We start from the raw sequence: 18,624 nt of genomic DNA, 5'->3' as shown, positions 1-18,624 counted from the left end.
ATTCATTGCGAAGTAGGGTGCATCGATTTTGACATTGTTCGTACTTGGTGCGTATAAAAATTAGCCGGTGTGCCAGGACTGCTTGACTTCTGCAATGCAACGGAGAAGACGAAACTACGTTAAAAAGCCTTTAACCTTGTGGCCTCAAGCACATCGGGAACCAGTACATTTGAGACGTTATGGTGACTTAACGCTTACAATTCAGAAATTCAGTGACATTCTGCGTATAAAACAATAGAAATGATTGATTATGTGAATTTCAGGCCGGTGGCGGTTTTTCATAACAACGTTTAGAAATTCAGTTCCGTTCCACATGTGTACCATCACGCAAATCAACGATGAAGACAGTTGAAGGCTGGTGGCAAGGTTTCGGAAACGAATTTCGTCCTCCGCACGAGCAATCCGTTTGAATACTGCCTAAATACTTTTGTTTCATAGGTATTACCGAGTTATGTGAGTGGAGCGAGAAAATATTACATTTCCTCCGGAGAAGCTAACTGTACCAGACAGTCGTCGTTCGATATAAAGTAAACTGGGCTGTTGGAGACCCGAACTTACTGAGTAGCGTAAATACTACGAGGACGCCGCAAGGGAACCAATGATAGCGCATGCGTAGTTCCTTTGTGGCGTCTTCACCGTATTGATGCAGATCACTATATGCTGATCACTCGTTCCCTTTATACTGTAGCACAAGGGTGGGAGAAGTATACAGCGCAGCCGTCCCGCACCTTTTGAAGGCTCTAATTGTTTTTGTTTTTTTGAGGTAGAGGTTCTACAAGCAGCTTCAATTCGAGCGATTACAACTCAAACTATCGAAGCACCTCGGTTGAGCGCTGGCGTTGTTCTGAATCGACGCTTTCCCATGCGCAGAGCGGCGCCTTCGCAGCTCTGCCGCCGCCCCCTGGACTGCCGCTGCGCGTGGTTCGGCCGGCGTATCCGGGCGCCGTAGGGCCTCAAGCTGGTGCAGCCTTGCCGCCGGCACCGCCGACGAACAACGCGGTCCAGGAGCCGGCGTACGCGCCGCCAAGGCCGCCGATGAGCCTGGGAAGCGCCATCTTGCCCAGCCGTGTGAGCCGGCCCAAGCCCGAGGAGCCACGCTGCGACCGCTTCTCCGAGGACATCTGCCTTGACGACTTCGAGTACCCAACGTAAGGGCAAGGAGGATGTTCTGAGCAAGCGTTTAAATAATGATAGCGCGACTCTAATACTGGATTTCGCAAAAAAAAAAAAACTGGGTACCACTGCTTTTCTCTGTTGGGCCCAGTGCGGTCGTGAAAGCGGAGAGACACGCTATGTCCGCGTGCCCGAAGTTGACAGCCCAACCATCTATCCCCACCCCCGAAAGCGATCGTTACAGAGCGCTAGCCGACTGTAGAAGGCCTAAGTCCTCCCGTGCCGACATATCGACATATCGACATAGCTCCCGTGCGACATAGCATTTATCGCTGCTAAAACAAGAACGCCAGCTAACAACTGGCGAGCAGAAGTTCCTCGGAATGAATATGCTACGAAATCGAGGACGTCCGACTCACCAATTGCGTTACGAACGAGTGTTTAACTAGCACACCGTGGGAGCCGAGAGGCACGGAGGCAGGACGGGGCGAGCTCGCGGGCCATGTTGGCGCTATGGCTTCGTCCCTTTGACAAACACCGAAGCGGTGCGCTTTCGTCCGCGCCCGCTGGCTTTCCTATGCACAAAAGCCAGCAACTTGCGCTATTTTCCGTGGTCCTCGTGTTTTTTTGTTTTTTTTTGGTAGCTCTACCACGGTTTCTTCCCCAACGCAACGCTTTTTAACTAAAAGTTACTGGCAGCCTGATTAGCAACAAATCTTTGTTTAGAAATTTCAGAGTGCGCGCTCACCAGAGCGAACTGTGCGCTATGTAAGCAGGCAAGTTTTACCACTTATTTCTTAATGTGCCAGCTTTTTTTAGTGCCAGGCGTCTTGTGGTAAAATTTAAAAAAAAATAAGGCTTAAAAAACTCGTCATTTTCGCTTTGCACGGCAATTGCGGGGGTTTTGCTCCTTATTACTGGATTTGTTGTAGAACAAACGGCAGGTGTTAAAAACATAGACATAAAATACTCGCGCTGCGTATGACCTCTCAAAAATAGTGCACCGCGATAGTTCGTACATGTAGCCAAAGTGGCCTTGAATACCAAAATGCCTTCGTGCAGTGCTTAGCAGTATTTTGCATAATATGAAATACTGATATATGCAACGTTAAGTTGCAAGCAGACCCTCTTGCCCTCGCTTTCATCTCTTTTTTTTTTTGGCACTCACTACCGTCACAACCGACGATACACTATGTGGTGCCGGTAGAGCAAGCGAAACAAGAACGTAGTTGGCCTAAAGCCACACAAGGCATGTGAGAACGAATATTTTCAACGCAGACCTCAGAGCAGTAATGCCGCTAAACAGAAGGAAGCCTTGGCCTAATAAATAGGCCACTGTTTTCCTAGTGTAGCTCGCCAAAAAATTCTAAAGACTGCCTAAAGAATTTGCCCTGCGTTTAGCGCGTTCTCAACGCCCTAGATTCAGAATGCCAGCTTGGAAGCTTTAGGAGCTACTGGCTGCAACTGCTGGGGTATCTCATATATTGCACTCCTAGGCGCATCGAGTTTTCAAAGCACTGAGCTTCAACGAGCGGCGCGGCACCACGACTTCAAGACCATGCGCTAAGCTAGTGTGTTCGAATATTTCTGAGGGGGCTGCCGCGGGTAGTAAGCCTAAAGCAAGTTATTGCAACTTGAACAGCGTTTATTTATTCCAGTGCAAACAGGCGGAAAACACACGAATTGACACTCGAGCCAAGTTTCGCACGAAAATTATCGTCTCTAGCACCTGAAGCTGCGCGGCTAAAGGAGAAACGAAGCCTGGCCAGCCTCCGGCGAAGCAGACGCTGTGGCGCTAGCAGTACCCAACCCAACTTTCTACGTCACAGAGACCTTGCGCAACTAGTACCTCAGAGAAGGGGGATCTTTTTTCCCTGGTAGCCATCTTTATCATGTTGGAATGGTTTTTCGCAAAATCAACCGCTGCAAGTCGTGGTCCTATTTCTATTTTGTTGCAGTGCTTGTCATGCTTCTGCAGGCTGAGGCCTCAACGCCATCCGATAGTGTGACTTGTAGCTGGGAAGCAAAAACACGCATAAAATACGGCGTAGAGAACACGAACACAAAAACGCTAGCGCGGAAATTAATATGAAATCAAGAGGGGTTGGAGAAGACCGCTTCACCCGAAGTAAGTTTCCTTGACTCCCTAGTGACAAGCAATTTTTGTGTGAGTTTATGAACCCGGTAATTACTGGAAACACAACAAAGCGTTTTAATAGACACCTAGAGCACGTCTCCAGCAGCCATCAATGGAACAGCCGTAGTTAACAGTTTCCAAGTACGCTTGCACAGAGACGAAAAAAAAACAACAAACAAACCCGACACTGAAATGTATCCTGGAAACCACACCATGCTTGGCTGGGCAATACACGGTCCATTACCATGGTGTGATAATAGCACACGAAAGCCGTTTTCTCGAAAGCACTCATGAGTTGCTATTGTCTGATGCCACCGCATGTGGATTGCACGTTTGCTGTGTTTTTATCTAGAACACATGAAACAATTATTTGATGACTGCGATGAATTTTCAGAAACAGCTCCGTTTGGCATTTTCATTTTAACCTTGGCAAGTTTCTAAACGTAAATGACAAGCACCTATACGTCTAAAAGGTTCACCTATAAAAGTGAACTGAATTCAACAGGAGCAGCCCCAGGCCCAGATCGAAGAACAGAATGACTTCTAGCATATACTCGCCAAGATTCAATACGCGAAGCGACTGAGAAAATATGCACTGCGGGTGTTCAGAGCCACCTCGTGCACTAGATGAGCACCAAAGCTCTATGCCGGGAGTATAAGTATAGTAGATTCAACACGCAAAATTTAAGACCAGGCTCAGCGTCAATAAATTCTGCTCGGCCCGAAAAGACTGCACCACCTTCTCAGCCCCGGTTATACGAACCCGTGAGACAGGGGAATGCGTTTTGCTGACATACTGACACCTACACGCCGAGAGCATTCGTGTGGTGTTGCGCGCCTTCCCAAAAACTTGCTGCATTCAAGCAACCCTAAGTTGCCTGTAATGCACGTTACGACCGAAACTGCGCTGCGCCACTAAACCGCAACTGCTACCACCACCACCACCATTCGTAGAAGCAGTTGTTTCAAACTGCTGCAGCCGCAAAACGTCCAGTCTTCAGCTGATATCGCTCGTCCTTGTGACGCTTCATGGAGTTCATCCTACAGCCCCACCAGCGCGTGCGGTTACCAGCACGATGAGAATGGCACTCGCACTTTCGTGCAGAAGCGATATGTAATTCCATTTGATGTTCCATCAGAAGATAGGTGTTACCTGTTCAGTTAAATTGCACATTCTTAGCATATCCTGCTTCAGAGAAGCTGGTGTTCGTAATTTTCGTACGAGGAGAAAAAAAAATTCATAAGGTGAATATTAATATTTGTATTTACCTTAAAGGGACATTGAGGAGAACTCTATCATTTTTTTTGTTAGCAAAATCTGATACTTAGGCATTTCATGGCTTTGTTGCCGCTTGTCCGGGCGCGAAAGATGCATTTATTTCAAAGAAATTTGGATTCGAAGTTGAGAAAGTTTTTCCCGCCGCTCTGATTCAAACTCGAGAACTCTTATGCCGACAAGGAGAACTCTTATGACGTCACAGAACGGAGTGATGTGATACGTGACGTAAACTCAGACTCCGTGATTTCTGACGGCATGCGGTGCGGTGCGCAACCTTTCTTTGCTAGCCTCAGAGATTCGTGGCTTCCATGAAGTAAGGAAAATTCCTCCAAGGTGGCGCCTCTTGTCCTAGGAAGTCATCACGCTTGTACTTGCGAGATTGGCCTGTGGCGGCGACACCTGTATTTTGGTTCTTGCTATTTTCTACATTACAAGAGCTTTGTTTTCAGTAAGAGTGGCGTTTTTGTGATCAGGAGCTGTTATTCTATCGATAGAAGCCAACTTCAATTTCTCCTCAGTGTCCCTTTAAGAAGGAACCTTTCCAGACGGATAAATGTTTCTTTCATTTTATTAAAATACATTCATTTGGACGCCTATATATTTATGTCGACTGGGGTTTACAAATGAGCACCAGTATGTGCATTGCGGTGCACGTACAGGGTTGGTCAGAAGTACAGTCGGGCCTTACGGCCTGTGATGCTATTCTGCTGTGATGCCATGTGATTCTGGTGATGCTAGCAGGGTTGGGGGGGGGGGCACCATAGATGCTTCGCTAGACGGCTTAAAATTCGACCCTGTGCGCTTGAAGCTTCTGACCAACACTACGCTTTACACCTGGATTTGACTTCATTCGAAAAGCCGCCTCCTGGGTCGGGATTGAAACAACGAGCTTGTGCTCATTGCCACAACGGTGTAGCCCCTCATGTACCCCAGTGTGTAAGTTGTGGAGGAGCGCTGGTGGGTGAGCAAGGGCCTTGGTAGAAGTCAGTGCAAGTGAACGGATTAGAAAACGCACTTATCATTAAACAATATATCCGACGTCATTAAACTAAGTGTGAGCGGCAGCAATTTTTTCATAATGCATTTCTCTTTGCGTTTACAGCTCTTCTCGCTCTGTACACAGCGCACAAAAATGTTGCTCTTACAAATTATTTTTGACGAAGCCTTCCCAAATTTTTCTTGTTGTTGGCTCTTCCTCAAAACATTTATGATGTGTAAGAACAAGCATTCCATCATCAATGTTGCCATAGCTTTGCACATAAAGCACCTATATCCTGCACGCAAGACTCTTTTGTGAAAGCTTCACCGTTTTTCTTTTGATTTTTTGTGAATATAGACAAGAACACAAAAGAAATTTGGGTGCCGCAATTTTGAAAGCGTTGTGGCGCCACCTGTTGCATGCGGAAAGAACTTTCGGGCTGCCACGCGAGGCGACATGACACAGGGCGCAAACGGGAGCAGTGGCCAAACGGCACATTGTAAACGCTTCACGATGCCGTAAATGAATACAAAACTTGCAGTGATCGAGTTTATTATCCTGCGACTTTCAGCGAGGTCGTTGTTCCCGCTGGCGATGGCTCTTGCAGGCCCCCTGTCCATCACCGGGGCAAATGCCTCCGGTGAGTGCAAGAACTTCACATGCAATTTTCACAAATTACGTGTTGTAAGAAATACGCAAAATGATGCGGCAGGCGCGGCCGTTTTGTCCACTGGCGATGGGTCTTCCAGGCTCCTAGTCCACCATCGGGGCAAATGCCTCCGGTGAGTGGAAGAACTTCACATGCAATTTTCACAAATCACGTGTTGTAAGAAGTACGCGAAATGATGCGGCAGGCGCGGCCGTTGCGTCCACTGGCGATGGCTCTTGCAGGCCACTGGTCCACCAACGGGGCAAATGCCTCCGGTGAGTGCAAGAACTTCACATGCAATTTTCACAAATAACTTGTAAGAAGTACGCGAAATGATGCGGCAGGCGCGGCCATTGTGTTCACTGGCGAACAAACCAACAGATGAGTTCTTGTACTTGCAGAAGGATGACAAGGACATGTTTAAGCACTTCCAGAGGTTACAAAGCCCGCTTGTTGTGCATGGCGTAAAGGCCCTTCGTAGCGTTTTGGCAGCCCGGCGAAAGATAGCGCCAGAGCATGGATTTGAGAATAAGTGCTCACCAGTCCCAATGCGAGAGCATCTTATTCGGGTTTCTAGTGAAGCCTCAAAGCGGGAACACAAGATTATTCCTATGTAACAAAAAATGAATGGAGTGCCACATGGATTGCCGTACCACAGGACGTAACCCCACAGGAATGTAACCACTCATAAAGACTTTCCTTACTTCCATGGAGAGAGACAATAAGGTGATTTAATACGCAAATAGTAAGTTAAGGTTGAGTTTGGAAAGTGACCGTTATCGATCTCTTGCAGCAAAGAGAAATACGAACACTGCATGATAACGATGACATATGTGAATCAAAGTAGCCAGAAAGAGTGCATTACTACAAAGTCTCGCTTTTGAAATACCAGCGTGAGGGATCTAAAAAAAATGCGGAAAACAGACAGACCAGTTTTTTCGAGCTCGGAAATAGAACTCCCTTTCATCCAGGTTCATTATTCACAACCAGAATGGAATCGCGCACTTTTCCAGGAAAAGTTCCAGTATATCAGCGCACATGGCAATTTGAGATGCAGACCACGCGCTTATTAAGTCAGTAACGTACAGGAATTACAGCTGTAAATGAAGCAAGAAAGGACAAGCAAAGTTAGAAAGAGTCGAGATGGGCGGTTGCGATAACTTTTTGTGCTCTTTGGTTTCATCAGTGAGGTGAATGAACAGTTGGAAGCAGTTCGTAAAACTGGTCGCATGTCGTGAGCTCATTAATCACTAGAGCAGGAGTCATTTGCCACTATTTGTGCAGGGACGTGAGTTCTACGAAACGGATAAAGGCGGAAATCAAGGATCCGAAAGTGTTCCACGGAGTGGTATTCATCGCAGCCAGTTTCATCGAAATTCTGAATGCTTCGCCGCAAATTTTTAGGAATGCTTCCAGCCTTCCTTCGCTCTCTTGAAGTTTTTACTCCGGGGTATTCTAGAAATTTTGCAATTCTTCTGGGCTAAAAGAGTGTGTGGCACTATCAAGAATAACAACTTTTTTTTTCATTGAAACCTCACGTACAATTCAGCTGATCGTAGAAACTCATCGTCGTAGAAAGGCATTTACATTGAAGCGGACAAACATCATTATCGGCACTTTCTGCGATTTGCGCAGTAAGAAAGTCAACAGAGAGTATTTGCTTTATTGGCTCGGTTGCTTTAATTTGTCGGCTAACTTCACTCAGCTCGCATTTACATATGAAGCCTTCCGGCGATCAATTCCCTTAGCACTATGGGGAGAGCGGCTCGCAGAAGACGAGGTGTCCACAAAGAGCCTGCCAGGGAGCTTAATGTGGAGAGTAGTATATTTGATAAGGTTCTGTGTAACCTGGAGTTGGTAGCTCGTTGTTACTGTACGTTTATTTTTTATTTCCCATGCATGTCGTAATAACGCGCAGCAGGAAGCTCTTCATTTTTTCGCAGTTAATGAAACCAATGTCGTAATTATTTAAACTAGGGTTCCTTTCAATACGACAAAGTTAGTATTGAAAGTAGTATACATGAACAAGTTCCGTATAACCTGGCGTTGGAAGCTTGCTGTTACTGCAGGTAACTTTTTACTTCCAGCGAACGTCATAATAACGCGCGGCAGGAAGCTCTTTATATATCGGTAGTTAATGAAACTTGAGTTTTTTATTCAAACCGTGCTTTCTTTCAATAGAGAATGTTAGGCAACTTAGTTTTTTACGATCTACGAAATTAATCACTAGCTCCACTTTTTATTTTATACAGGCGACTTCTCCCTGGCAGCGGCGTAAATTAGTAGTTTCGCTTCAGGTTAAAGGCTATATTGTCTATGTTCGCTAACCACACACTCCAAGTGCTAAATCCCCCTCCCTCTCTCTCTCTATCTCTCTCTCTCTCTCTCACACACACACACACACACACACACACACACACACACACACACACACACACACACACACACACACACACACACACACACACACACACACACACACACACACACACACACACACACACACACACACACACACACACACACACACACACACACACACACACACACACCCACACACACACACACACACACACACACACACACACACACACACACACACACACACACACACACACACACACACACACACACACACACACACACACACACACACACACACACACACACACACACACACACACACACACACAGCTCTATCAGGGAAAATCTGCATATCATGCTGCATTCACGGTCTATCATTTATGTTAAGTCGTCTTTCGTGTTCGCTCACAAGCGAAGTCTGTAAGAGGGCTTGCTTGTTTGCTGTTCCATGAATGCAGCCAGGCGTACAACTTCGTATTCCGTATTTGTTTCCAAAATGATCGCCGTGGTTCAGCTACACTTTCTCGTACTCTCGGAGTTTCACATGCAACTTTCAAGAACGAGAAGAGCAAACGCCCTGCCTATTGATCTAAACTAGCGGAGATCATCCCGTAAGTTCTTCGCAATCGTCGAAAAAAGGAAGAGTCAAGACTCAATAAACAAAGCCGCAGATAGAGAATTGCAAGGAGCACAAGAAAGAACACAAGTTGAAATGACGCTGGAAAGGGCGAGTGGTGAGGGAGAAAGGTGAACAAAAATAGTCAGCTTGCAGGTGTTTCTCTTGCATATCTGTGCGCATTAGAAAGGACCAAAAGAAAAAAAGTTTGGCAAAATACGTCATTTTTGGCACGCAAGAGCATCGATTAAAGTGAACCTGGTTCTGGTTAAGGCTTTTTCGCTGGATAAGAGCAGTGTCCTGGAAGCAAGATGCATCCATCATCATTGCATCATTCACGATGCAAAAACTTGTGATATTTGTTCTTGAGTAGCCGATCCAATAATTTATGCATTTTTTTCATGCACACAAGGACCGAGGATGTAACTGTGAGGCACGCCATAAAGGATGGCTCCAGATTCTTTTCGACATTGTAAGATCCTTTAGTATGCACCAGAATCTCTGTCTTCGAGCGTTGTTACGTTTCGGCTCCACCGAAATGCAGCTGCATAGCCGCGATAGAATCCTTAGCCACGTGTTTAGTGAGATAAACGCCATGATGAGGGAGGCAGTTTATTGAGGAACCGATCTGGAACCATCCCCTTTGCCACTGGTTCTCCTCAGTGTAGCGGCGCGATAAGACACCACCAGCTTATTCGATTAAGGACCTAGTCAGCCGAAACCAGGCCTCACAACGGACTGCATGTGGCTACATGAAGAAACTGACACTGTGAGGTGCCTCACTTTCATAATCCTAATAAGGAGAACGAAATTATTAGTTCGTAGGGCTGCCACTTCCAAGTACACTTCCAAGCACGCAAGTCCTGCAAGATGGCTTTTTTGGGGGCTTCACCCCAACCCGTGTACTGTGACGGACGCTACGAAGTTGGCTCGCATTAGCGGATTTTCTACTGATGCACTGGACTGTTAGGCGCTTCTTTTAGGTGCCGCACAGGTGTTACGTTCGGCAACTGAGTCTCTTCACCGCACTCAAAAACAGACTAACTGGATAGGCGTCCTGAACACCGTCCAGTCAGGAGCTTGACAGCGCTGACGCTTCTTTCGCGTATGTAGCGCCACGGTTCCATCGGCACAATACGAACAGTGTTCAGTTTCTTGAAAGCGATGTATTATTGTTTGCCGCATCTTTCCGCTCTCAGAACAGCCCGACAGCAAAACCCCCAGCGTGATCGTTTTTAAGTCACGTCATTGTCAGATCTCCCTTATCAAACGTTTATAGCGAGACATGAGTCCTCGAAGTGTCGCCCAAAAGCAGCTGCAGGAGGCGTCGACTCAGTCCGTTTCGATTTTCTGCCACTTACTCATGTCGCCAGGGCGCAAGCAAGGGAACGAAGGCTAAAGTAAGGGGGGAAGGTTGCGCATGAAGCGCGCTATCAGCTGAAGCAGCTGTTTGTGACCATTTTTGTCAGCGGATAGGCATTCAAGGAGAAGCAAAATACGTAAAAAAATAGTTATATAAGTCTTGAAACTTGGATGCTGTTTTTGTCTCCGACCTTCTAACTTTCGCACTTGAAAGAAAATTCAATGCACGCCGAGGGATTCAGGTATTGTAATCAGAAAAGTGCCACCTCTTTGAGTGTCGTAATATCTGACGTAAGTCTGGCGCTTCCCTTTTCTTGTTTGCGTAACAGGAGGTTGTCTTTGTTAACGGAACGATAACGCTATGCTGCTAGAATGAGGGGAAAGGTGTCAGCGTGGTCGCAGTGTAAGCATCAAACTCCTATAATCAAATTTACGAATAACAAACACTGACATGTCTTATGATAAAAGAAAATTTCGCTATAATCGTGACAGCCGCGAAGTAAATGACGAAAGAAATTCATGACACTTGCACTCTAAGAAAGAAAACATGATAAGCTGAAAGGCTGTCACTGAAAGAGAATTGCAGCTCAGGTGATGTTGTAAGGTGTCTAGATCTGCAACACGCCATATGGTGTTGACGCTCAGTGCTTATGTGTGCCAGTGACGATCATTCTATTGCTTATTTTCTGTATTCTGGAAGTAAGTTCTTCGTAAGCGTCATGTGAGATTTATTTGCAAGCCCTTGAAGGACATTTACAATGAGGTTTGGGCAGCGCTAGATATCGAACGAGGCGCGCTGCTCCTGCAAGTCGCTCTTTTTTGTCAACTGATTTTACATACACTTCGGGCTCATCCATGGTTCCAGGTATTCTTGCAGATACATCGAGCTATTAAACAAGCGCTACAGGGAAAAAGAAATCGTAAGGCGCACCTTTGGAGACCTTTTCATCTCTGATACGTGGCATCAGAAGGCGGGCAGCTCGCTTGAAAATTGAGAAACTTAGTGTCTGGATACATTTTCCGGTCCCTTATTGAAGAACAAGTCGTTGCGCATAAACAGCGGTAACCTATCAGTTTTCTATAATCAGATCGGGGTTTGCGCTCATATTGGACTTGAATTCATTTCGTACTGACATTTCCAGCACTAAATATTGAATTATTACTCTCTATTGTTTGTTCTGGAGGCATTTCTCACAGACAAGTTAACGGTAATGAAGCAGAGCAGTTGTTCATACTTGAATTCCTTTATGCGTGAACTAGACCAACATATGTGAAGCCTCAAGAATCAGCAGTTGAGTATTTTGGCTTCTAAAGTAAGCTACTATCTTTCAGATATTCTTTAGCAGTTGGCAGAGAACTTCGATGGTAATGAGACATGCAGCGAGGAAAGGGAAGCGGTATCTTCCTGGTATGAGTAGAGCCAAGAGATAAATTCTTGCTTGTTGCAAGACGCTGGGGCTTAAGGGCGTAAGTAAAATTGAGCAAAATAGCAATTTTAGATTTTTCACTACAAAAGTTCGGGATTTATGGAGAACATATCCTCCAAAAGATAGGCTCTTATGAATAAAGCAAGATATTTAAAAATGGTGCTATTCCAGAAATTTGTAGCTTAAGTGCGGCGTGACTTGAGGCAGGCATCCTTTGTGCAGCTGGTTTCTTGTTTCAAGAGTAGGGAAAAATGTCCAAAAGTGTGTTTTCTCTCCATATGCGGAAAAAAACATACCGGAAAAAATGTTTCCACATTTAAATAGTTTAGATCTAGGGACATGGATGCTGTCTGTAACTGAAGGAGGGCCATCAGTTTCTCTGCCAGCTGCGCCCACTAGTTTTTGGAGTATGAGAATGCTGATAGCTGCTTTCTACTTCCCAAATACATTGGAAAAACAGTGCTGCCTCGTTTCTGTGTCAGTCTGCGAAAGAAGAGCATGTTTTGAGCAAACCAGTGTATCACGCCATGCGCGTTTTGTAATGTGACGCTGAACCACATACAGCCCCTCATTAACAAAGGCACATTTTCGGATCTCTGCCGAAAGCAAGGAGATGAAGATGAAAGAATGGGCGAAAAAAGGCTTTGTCAGGCTTTGATGCTCGCTCTCTTTCAAGCCTCTGGGGAAAGCGACCCGGCCATTGGGTGCAAGGCGACTGGACCTCACCGTTGGCTGCATATCGCAGCCATGGCAATGGCAGCCAGCGGTCAGGTCCGGTCGCCTGCTGTTGACAGAGAGCTGCTGTGAACCTCACCAGTGGCTGCATATCGCTGTAAATGGCAGCCAATGGTGAGGCCCGGTCGCCAACCGCCCAATGGCCGGGTCGCTTTCCACAGACGCTTGAAAGCCATGGGTATATCTGAGTCAGGAGTAACAGAGGACCAGACGGACGCGAAATGGCCATTTTAAAACGAACACCTTATGGAACACGGCGGCTGGTCTACTTTCCACGAGCTGTCTTGGTACTGAAATCGCCTCTGGCGTTCTTTTTCGAAGTCGCGCGCTAAAATTCGAAAGGATGAGATGCAGTGCTTTTAAACGCACAATTCGGGTGAATTTTCAAACGGTGTTGAGGAGAAGATTAACTTTATGATCCTGGGATAACACATCATGGGCCGCTGGAGCTACCCTCGCCAGATCCACGCATTCTCACAGCCGAAGAATGTTCGCTAGTAACTGCTTGACCACTGCGACTTTTCAGCTTGGTCAGTCAGAGCAGCGGTGTTTTGATGTCGGCTTCAAGTCAGTGTCGGTATTACCTCAAGCATTGCCACCGTATCTTCTGCCACCTAGTTATACCGGGTAAGCAACAAACTAGCGGCGGTACCCAGAAAATGCACTTGAAGTAAATAGTATATTTTATGCCAGTAGACACACTATCGCAATAAAAAAAGTGAAATAAGTTTAGAAGTTCGAGAAAGAATTGCATATAACGATATCCGTTTGCAGCATCGCGACAGCCAGTGGCACTGGCTTAGCAACTGCCACCGAAATAAACGTGGAAGCTAAGAAAGCGAAGAAATGCTTCTTTTCGATGATGCTATCTCCCACCGTGTGGCGCTCCTCTACCTCCCTCCACATTTCTGGGAAGAGCGTAAATAACGGCGAACTGCGAACGCCCTGTTCGTTTTGACAGCAACTTCGGTAGCACAAGAATTATCAGCCCACGGCTGAGCTGATTTCGCCACCGCAAAAGAGACATGTACAAATGGATTCGACCATAAATTTCTGAACGTCAGCAAAAAAATAAAAATGGTAAGAAAGACACACAACCGTCTTGAGTTTCTTCGCGAACAGCGGGAATGTCATCTGGGAAACCGGAAACCGCAAGTAAAACGCGAAAAGAAATCCTTCTTCGGGAAATGGAAGATTGATCGTTTCAGACAGAGTGAGACGTAGAAATACGTGCAGCTACAGAATCTGGGGAACGATAAATCTGGGGAACTGGGGGGGTGGCGTGTATGAGAGGAAGGGAAAAAACGCCGATAGTACGGTATTACGATCCGTTCGCGAATGCCAGCTTTCAGGTATTTCACCTTCTGGCACGCGAAAATGAAATCGATATGCACGATCTGCCTTCAAGCGCTGGCGAGAAGTACAGTTCATGCATCAATGTTTTTTTGGCAGCAGTTTTGTGCTCCGTGGTCGGCCGATGTGTTACCCTTTGTTCATTGCCTACATAGTTTTTACAAATGAATCAATAAATTCGATTGAAGTAGCCTGCTCTTGCAACAGACCTGAGATGAATGGTTTATAACATGGCTAAGATGGAGTTGAGTCCTCGAATAAAGCATCTCAATTTGAATTACCGCATAACGTAAGAACTGCACGTAAATGCGGAAAAGGGGGAATACTAAAAACATAAACACCAGTAGAATGATCGAGTTCAGAAGAAATTCAGTCTCCTTCCAGCGCACCTGGTAGAAACTGCTCACTCCTCGCCAATGCAGAAAGGAAAAGTCGCCTGAAAGGTAGCATCGGGAATCGCAATGGGAGAAATCCCTGACAACGCGCATCCGGTTTCGCGTGTTTGCAGGGCTGTGCGGACGGAAGCCGCACAGCAGCGAACTTCTCTCTCCCTCACGCTTTGAAAACTTGCAACTTTTGTGCACTGATTTTTATGTAATGAGCGAATCTTTGGTCAGCAAAGCACGGGGAAGGTCTGTTTGGTTTTGCGTCAAGAAATTTACAGACATTTCACTCGAGAGGCTTTCATGTAGTAAAGGAATTCATGCGCACTCAAAAAAAAAAAACAGCGGGGAAAAGGAGGCGGGGGGGGGGGGGGGGAGATATCTCCATCAAAGCGTTCAGGATGCGGTCAAAGCTTATGTTTTGTGAATTCAGGACTAAGTAACCTTAGAACAGTATAATAAGCCCATGCAAGGTCTGCCACTAGTTCTGAGTGGATGCCCTGCCGGAAACCTTGAGCCTTAAAATTTAAGCAGAAATCTGGATTAAAAACTGCTGTTCTTAGGAAAAGAATGCATAACTTAGAAAGTGTTTTATACGTGTAATTGAAAAATATTGAAAGGAAAAGCAACCAAATACTTGAAAAACTGGAGGCAGCATAAAAGAGAGATAAAAAAGGTTGCGAAATTTATAATTTTTCAGCTGTATGGCTCCTCTGACAGAGCAAGACCATCCACCGCCTCGTCGAAAGGGCCAACCCCCCCCCCCCCGCATATCTAAGGCACAAGTCGAAGAGTTTTTAATCACAGTGTTCTTGCCGACTACTAATTTTAGCGAAAGCGCAATTTAAACCGCTAACGTTGAAATAAGAACTAGAGCGGGCTCACTAAGAGGCTAAGCCGAACAAGTTCTTAACACCAGCTAATTTTCAAGAAAAAGAAAACCGAAAATGAGAGCGAACGGCGAACAATGAAATAGAAAGGCGCATGTTGGCGACAACGAAAAACCTTTTATGACAGAATAACCTGATACAAATGTTATACAATTTATAGGACAAATGTATGATTGTGCAAAAATGAATGACATCTGTATGACAGCTGTATGAAAACTGTAGGACATTTGTACGACAAACAGTACAAGTTTAATGCATCATACATTTTTTTTTTTCACCAGACAAGGCTGTCTGTTTTCTGATATTCCAATAGTGCAGTTAGGAATTTTCAAACTAAAGCAACAACAATGAAGGAAATTTGCAGTGTAACTCTTCGCGGACTCAACGCGCCAGCACAAGCGGTACTTAACGCTCCTGCGCGGCGGCCCCGCATCGACTCTCTCCGCGGTTCACGCCGTGAGCGCCGAGCTGAACAACGCATGGGGGGGGGGGGGGGGGGGGGGGGGCTGCCTTCGAGCCACGCTGGCTGGGGATCGGCTGCACATTCATTCTGAAGCCTGTCAAAACACAGACCCCGAGGACTAGGACATTCGATGCCGTGCCAAATAAACTGCGCGTTCACGAGGCGTTCCCGCGCCCGCATTCGGACTCTAAACCTAAACTCCCCAAGCCTCGCCGCCAGGCGGGCAACGAGGGGCAGCCTCCTAGAGGAACATGTTCCGCCGACCAGGCGGCTGCGAAGAAGACCAAGCTTCGAGGGAGACGAATGAGAGACGCCTACGAAACGAGACACGTCAGCGAGGTCCTCCGACGCTCTGCAGATCCGCTGAACCTCCTTAAATTTTAACGATTCAGTTTGCTCTACTCGTGTATCCGACTAAGTTCTAAGAAACCAGTTTGTTTCAAATGAATCCGGCCACATCGTCTGCTGACACGTGGGTTAAGCTTCTGCAGCTAATCATGCGTGAGATTTATCTTGAGGTGCCAGTACCGTGCACACACAGACGCGATAAGTCGGCATGGAGTTCACATCCGCCTGAAGGTTGCTCTGGACCTGCTCATCGAGTGATCAAGTCGCCCATGTCCAACATTCTCGGACAACAATTTTTGAATATTAAAATACTGTAAGGAATTTTTATGGAAACATTGGAGTTAATCGTCCCGTCTTCAGATATGTAGCAAAATCTTTCTTTTAGAGCGTTTCTATCACCCGCATCGAGCAGTTAAGCAACACAAAATCAACAGGGAACGCTTTTGATGACAGCACAAACGTTAACAGAAAAAAAAATCAATCCTGCCAACGGGAGATCTGCGGATATATTGATTGTTATACTGAAATATTACAATATCTGAAAAAATGCGTTCTTAAGCTGGTTCTCGATCAAAAATGCTTTTGACCAGAACTGTGGGGTCTAAAGCTCTCGGTGCATGTGCTTACCGAGTACTCACTCGATCTCGCTTCTTGCACCAGGACACACGCACATATGCATGCGGAACATCTGGATGGAGGAGCATAATAATGCAAATACAAAAATATTGTGGGACTATAAAAAGAACGATAAATAAAGTGTCCCTGCCCGTGCCACAAAGTATAACGGGCTTAAATACATATATTAGTGTGGTCAGAGAAAAAGAAAGAAAATAATGTTGCCCAGCCCGCACCGCCTAAGGCACAACAGGCTAGTGAGAATCTCCTTTTAAGGAAGTCGAAGGGCTTGGGCGGTTTTTTTATTTGTTACAACTGTTGCTTCGTTACAGCCTAGGCAACCTTGGCCTCAGCTGTCGCATGTTAAAGCGGCTTCTGGTCACAGTGAAGACTGTAGGCAACATAGCTGGCTTTTATTCTGCCGCCGATCTGCGTTTAGCCAGATTTGAACAAGCACACCAGCTTAAACACTTTTCAACCTTCAACACGTCTTCAACACGCTCAGCCTTCCACACGCGGACCCAGCCGATGCAGCCGGATTAGGTACACCTACCTTAACATACCACCCTCGCCAACGGGCGTACGTCTATTGCCATGGCGTCTCGAAAGCGAGATTTGGAGGAATAATGTTGTAGAGGACAGGGCGAGACCTATTTAGAAAGGTACTCAAGTAACACTTGTTGCTGGGCTAGTTGGTGCATAGTTCAATGTACAAACGTTAGCGCAAAATAAGGGACAATCACAAGAAAGGTGGACAAGATAACGCGCTTGACAACTGATTTTTATTCAAAGAAACACATAATACATAAGTTCACCGTCACACAACCTATCAGCTGCAGCAAACGTCAGAAAGATGAATAGGGTCATAAAAGCGATAAAAGAAAAACACTAAAAACATGACTTAGTTAAAAACGATAAGATCGGAGAAAGAACAATAACAGGCTTGACACGTGGTGCAAACGGCCAAAGACACATGACTGATTGGGATCTGAAAGGATGACGACCAACCAAAAAGCATTAAAACCGTAAAAAACAAGAAAAAAGCACGTGAGACAAGAACACCATCTAAAAGGCTTTGTGCACTCAACTTTTCAGATTACACTGGGAAAAAACCACAGCCCCTTTACACGTGTGCGTATCAGGAAAACTTTCCTAAAAAGGTTTCTTCGCTTTTATACAAGAAGATAGAAGCATCGCTAACGGCACTAAGGCCCACTTTCCTGATTAAAAATGCTTCTTTTAATTCGCGGGACACTCGATCCCGGCCTCTACCTAAAACTACAGTTCTTTAGAAAATGGGCCCCCAGGTGCTTTGTTCACAGTCCTTACAGTGAAGAGGCAGATTAGAACCTGTTCCCGTCCCCATCGAACGCTCATCCTCCCTCAACCTTTCATTTAGGCAACGCCCCGTCTGACCAATATACACTTTCCCACACGCAAGTGGGATCTGATAAACAACTCCTTCATTGCATTCTACGTACCTACGGGCATGCCTGGTTCCGCAGGTTTTTCCTTTCTTTTTTCTGAGTTTACACGAAAACGTAACGAGGTCAGCTGACAGGGAGACGGGAATACAACTGGAACTTTGAATTTTGATGCAACTTTTTTCAGGTTATGGGCAACGTGGTGGGAGTAGGGCACCACTTCTGGCCTAATTCTATCCTCAAGAGGCATAGGCTGTTTACGTTCCAAGCCTTTTATACTGTGAAGAAGGGACTCCACCGCACTAGTCAGGACAGACTGAGGGAAGCCTGCATCCTGAAGCCTTACCATCTGCAACTGGAAGCCCCTTTCGATGGTATGACAACAGGATTTCGCAATGGCGGCGCTTAAACCAGACGTAGCAATGGCTCTCTTCACTGTCTTAGAGTGGGCCGATTCATGACAAAAAAAAAAAAAACAAACCTTTCT

The 18,624-nt window shown here is 45.9% G+C and overlaps 1 protein-coding gene across 3 annotated transcripts in view; it reads left to right on the top strand.

Annotated features, from left to right (window-relative positions):
• Positions 1-18,624, top strand: part of LOC144114620 (uncharacterized) — a 90,848-nt gene that overhangs the window by 45,832 nt on the left and 26,392 nt on the right. For all 3 annotated transcript variants that reach the window (XM_077648478.1, XM_077648480.1, XM_077648479.1), the window contains exon 4: positions 871-1,148. In XM_077648478.1, the coding sequence (XP_077504604.1) occupies positions 871-1,148 (278 nt within the window). The remainder of the gene's footprint in view (positions 1-870; positions 1,149-18,624) is intronic.

This window comes from Amblyomma americanum, chromosome 1 (assembly GCF_052857255.1).
Source record: "Amblyomma americanum isolate KBUSLIRL-KWMA chromosome 1, ASM5285725v1, whole genome shotgun sequence".
NCBI lineage: Eukaryota > Metazoa > Arthropoda > Arachnida > Ixodida > Ixodidae > Amblyomma > Amblyomma americanum.
This window is presented reverse-complemented; position numbering and strand designations above follow the sequence as displayed.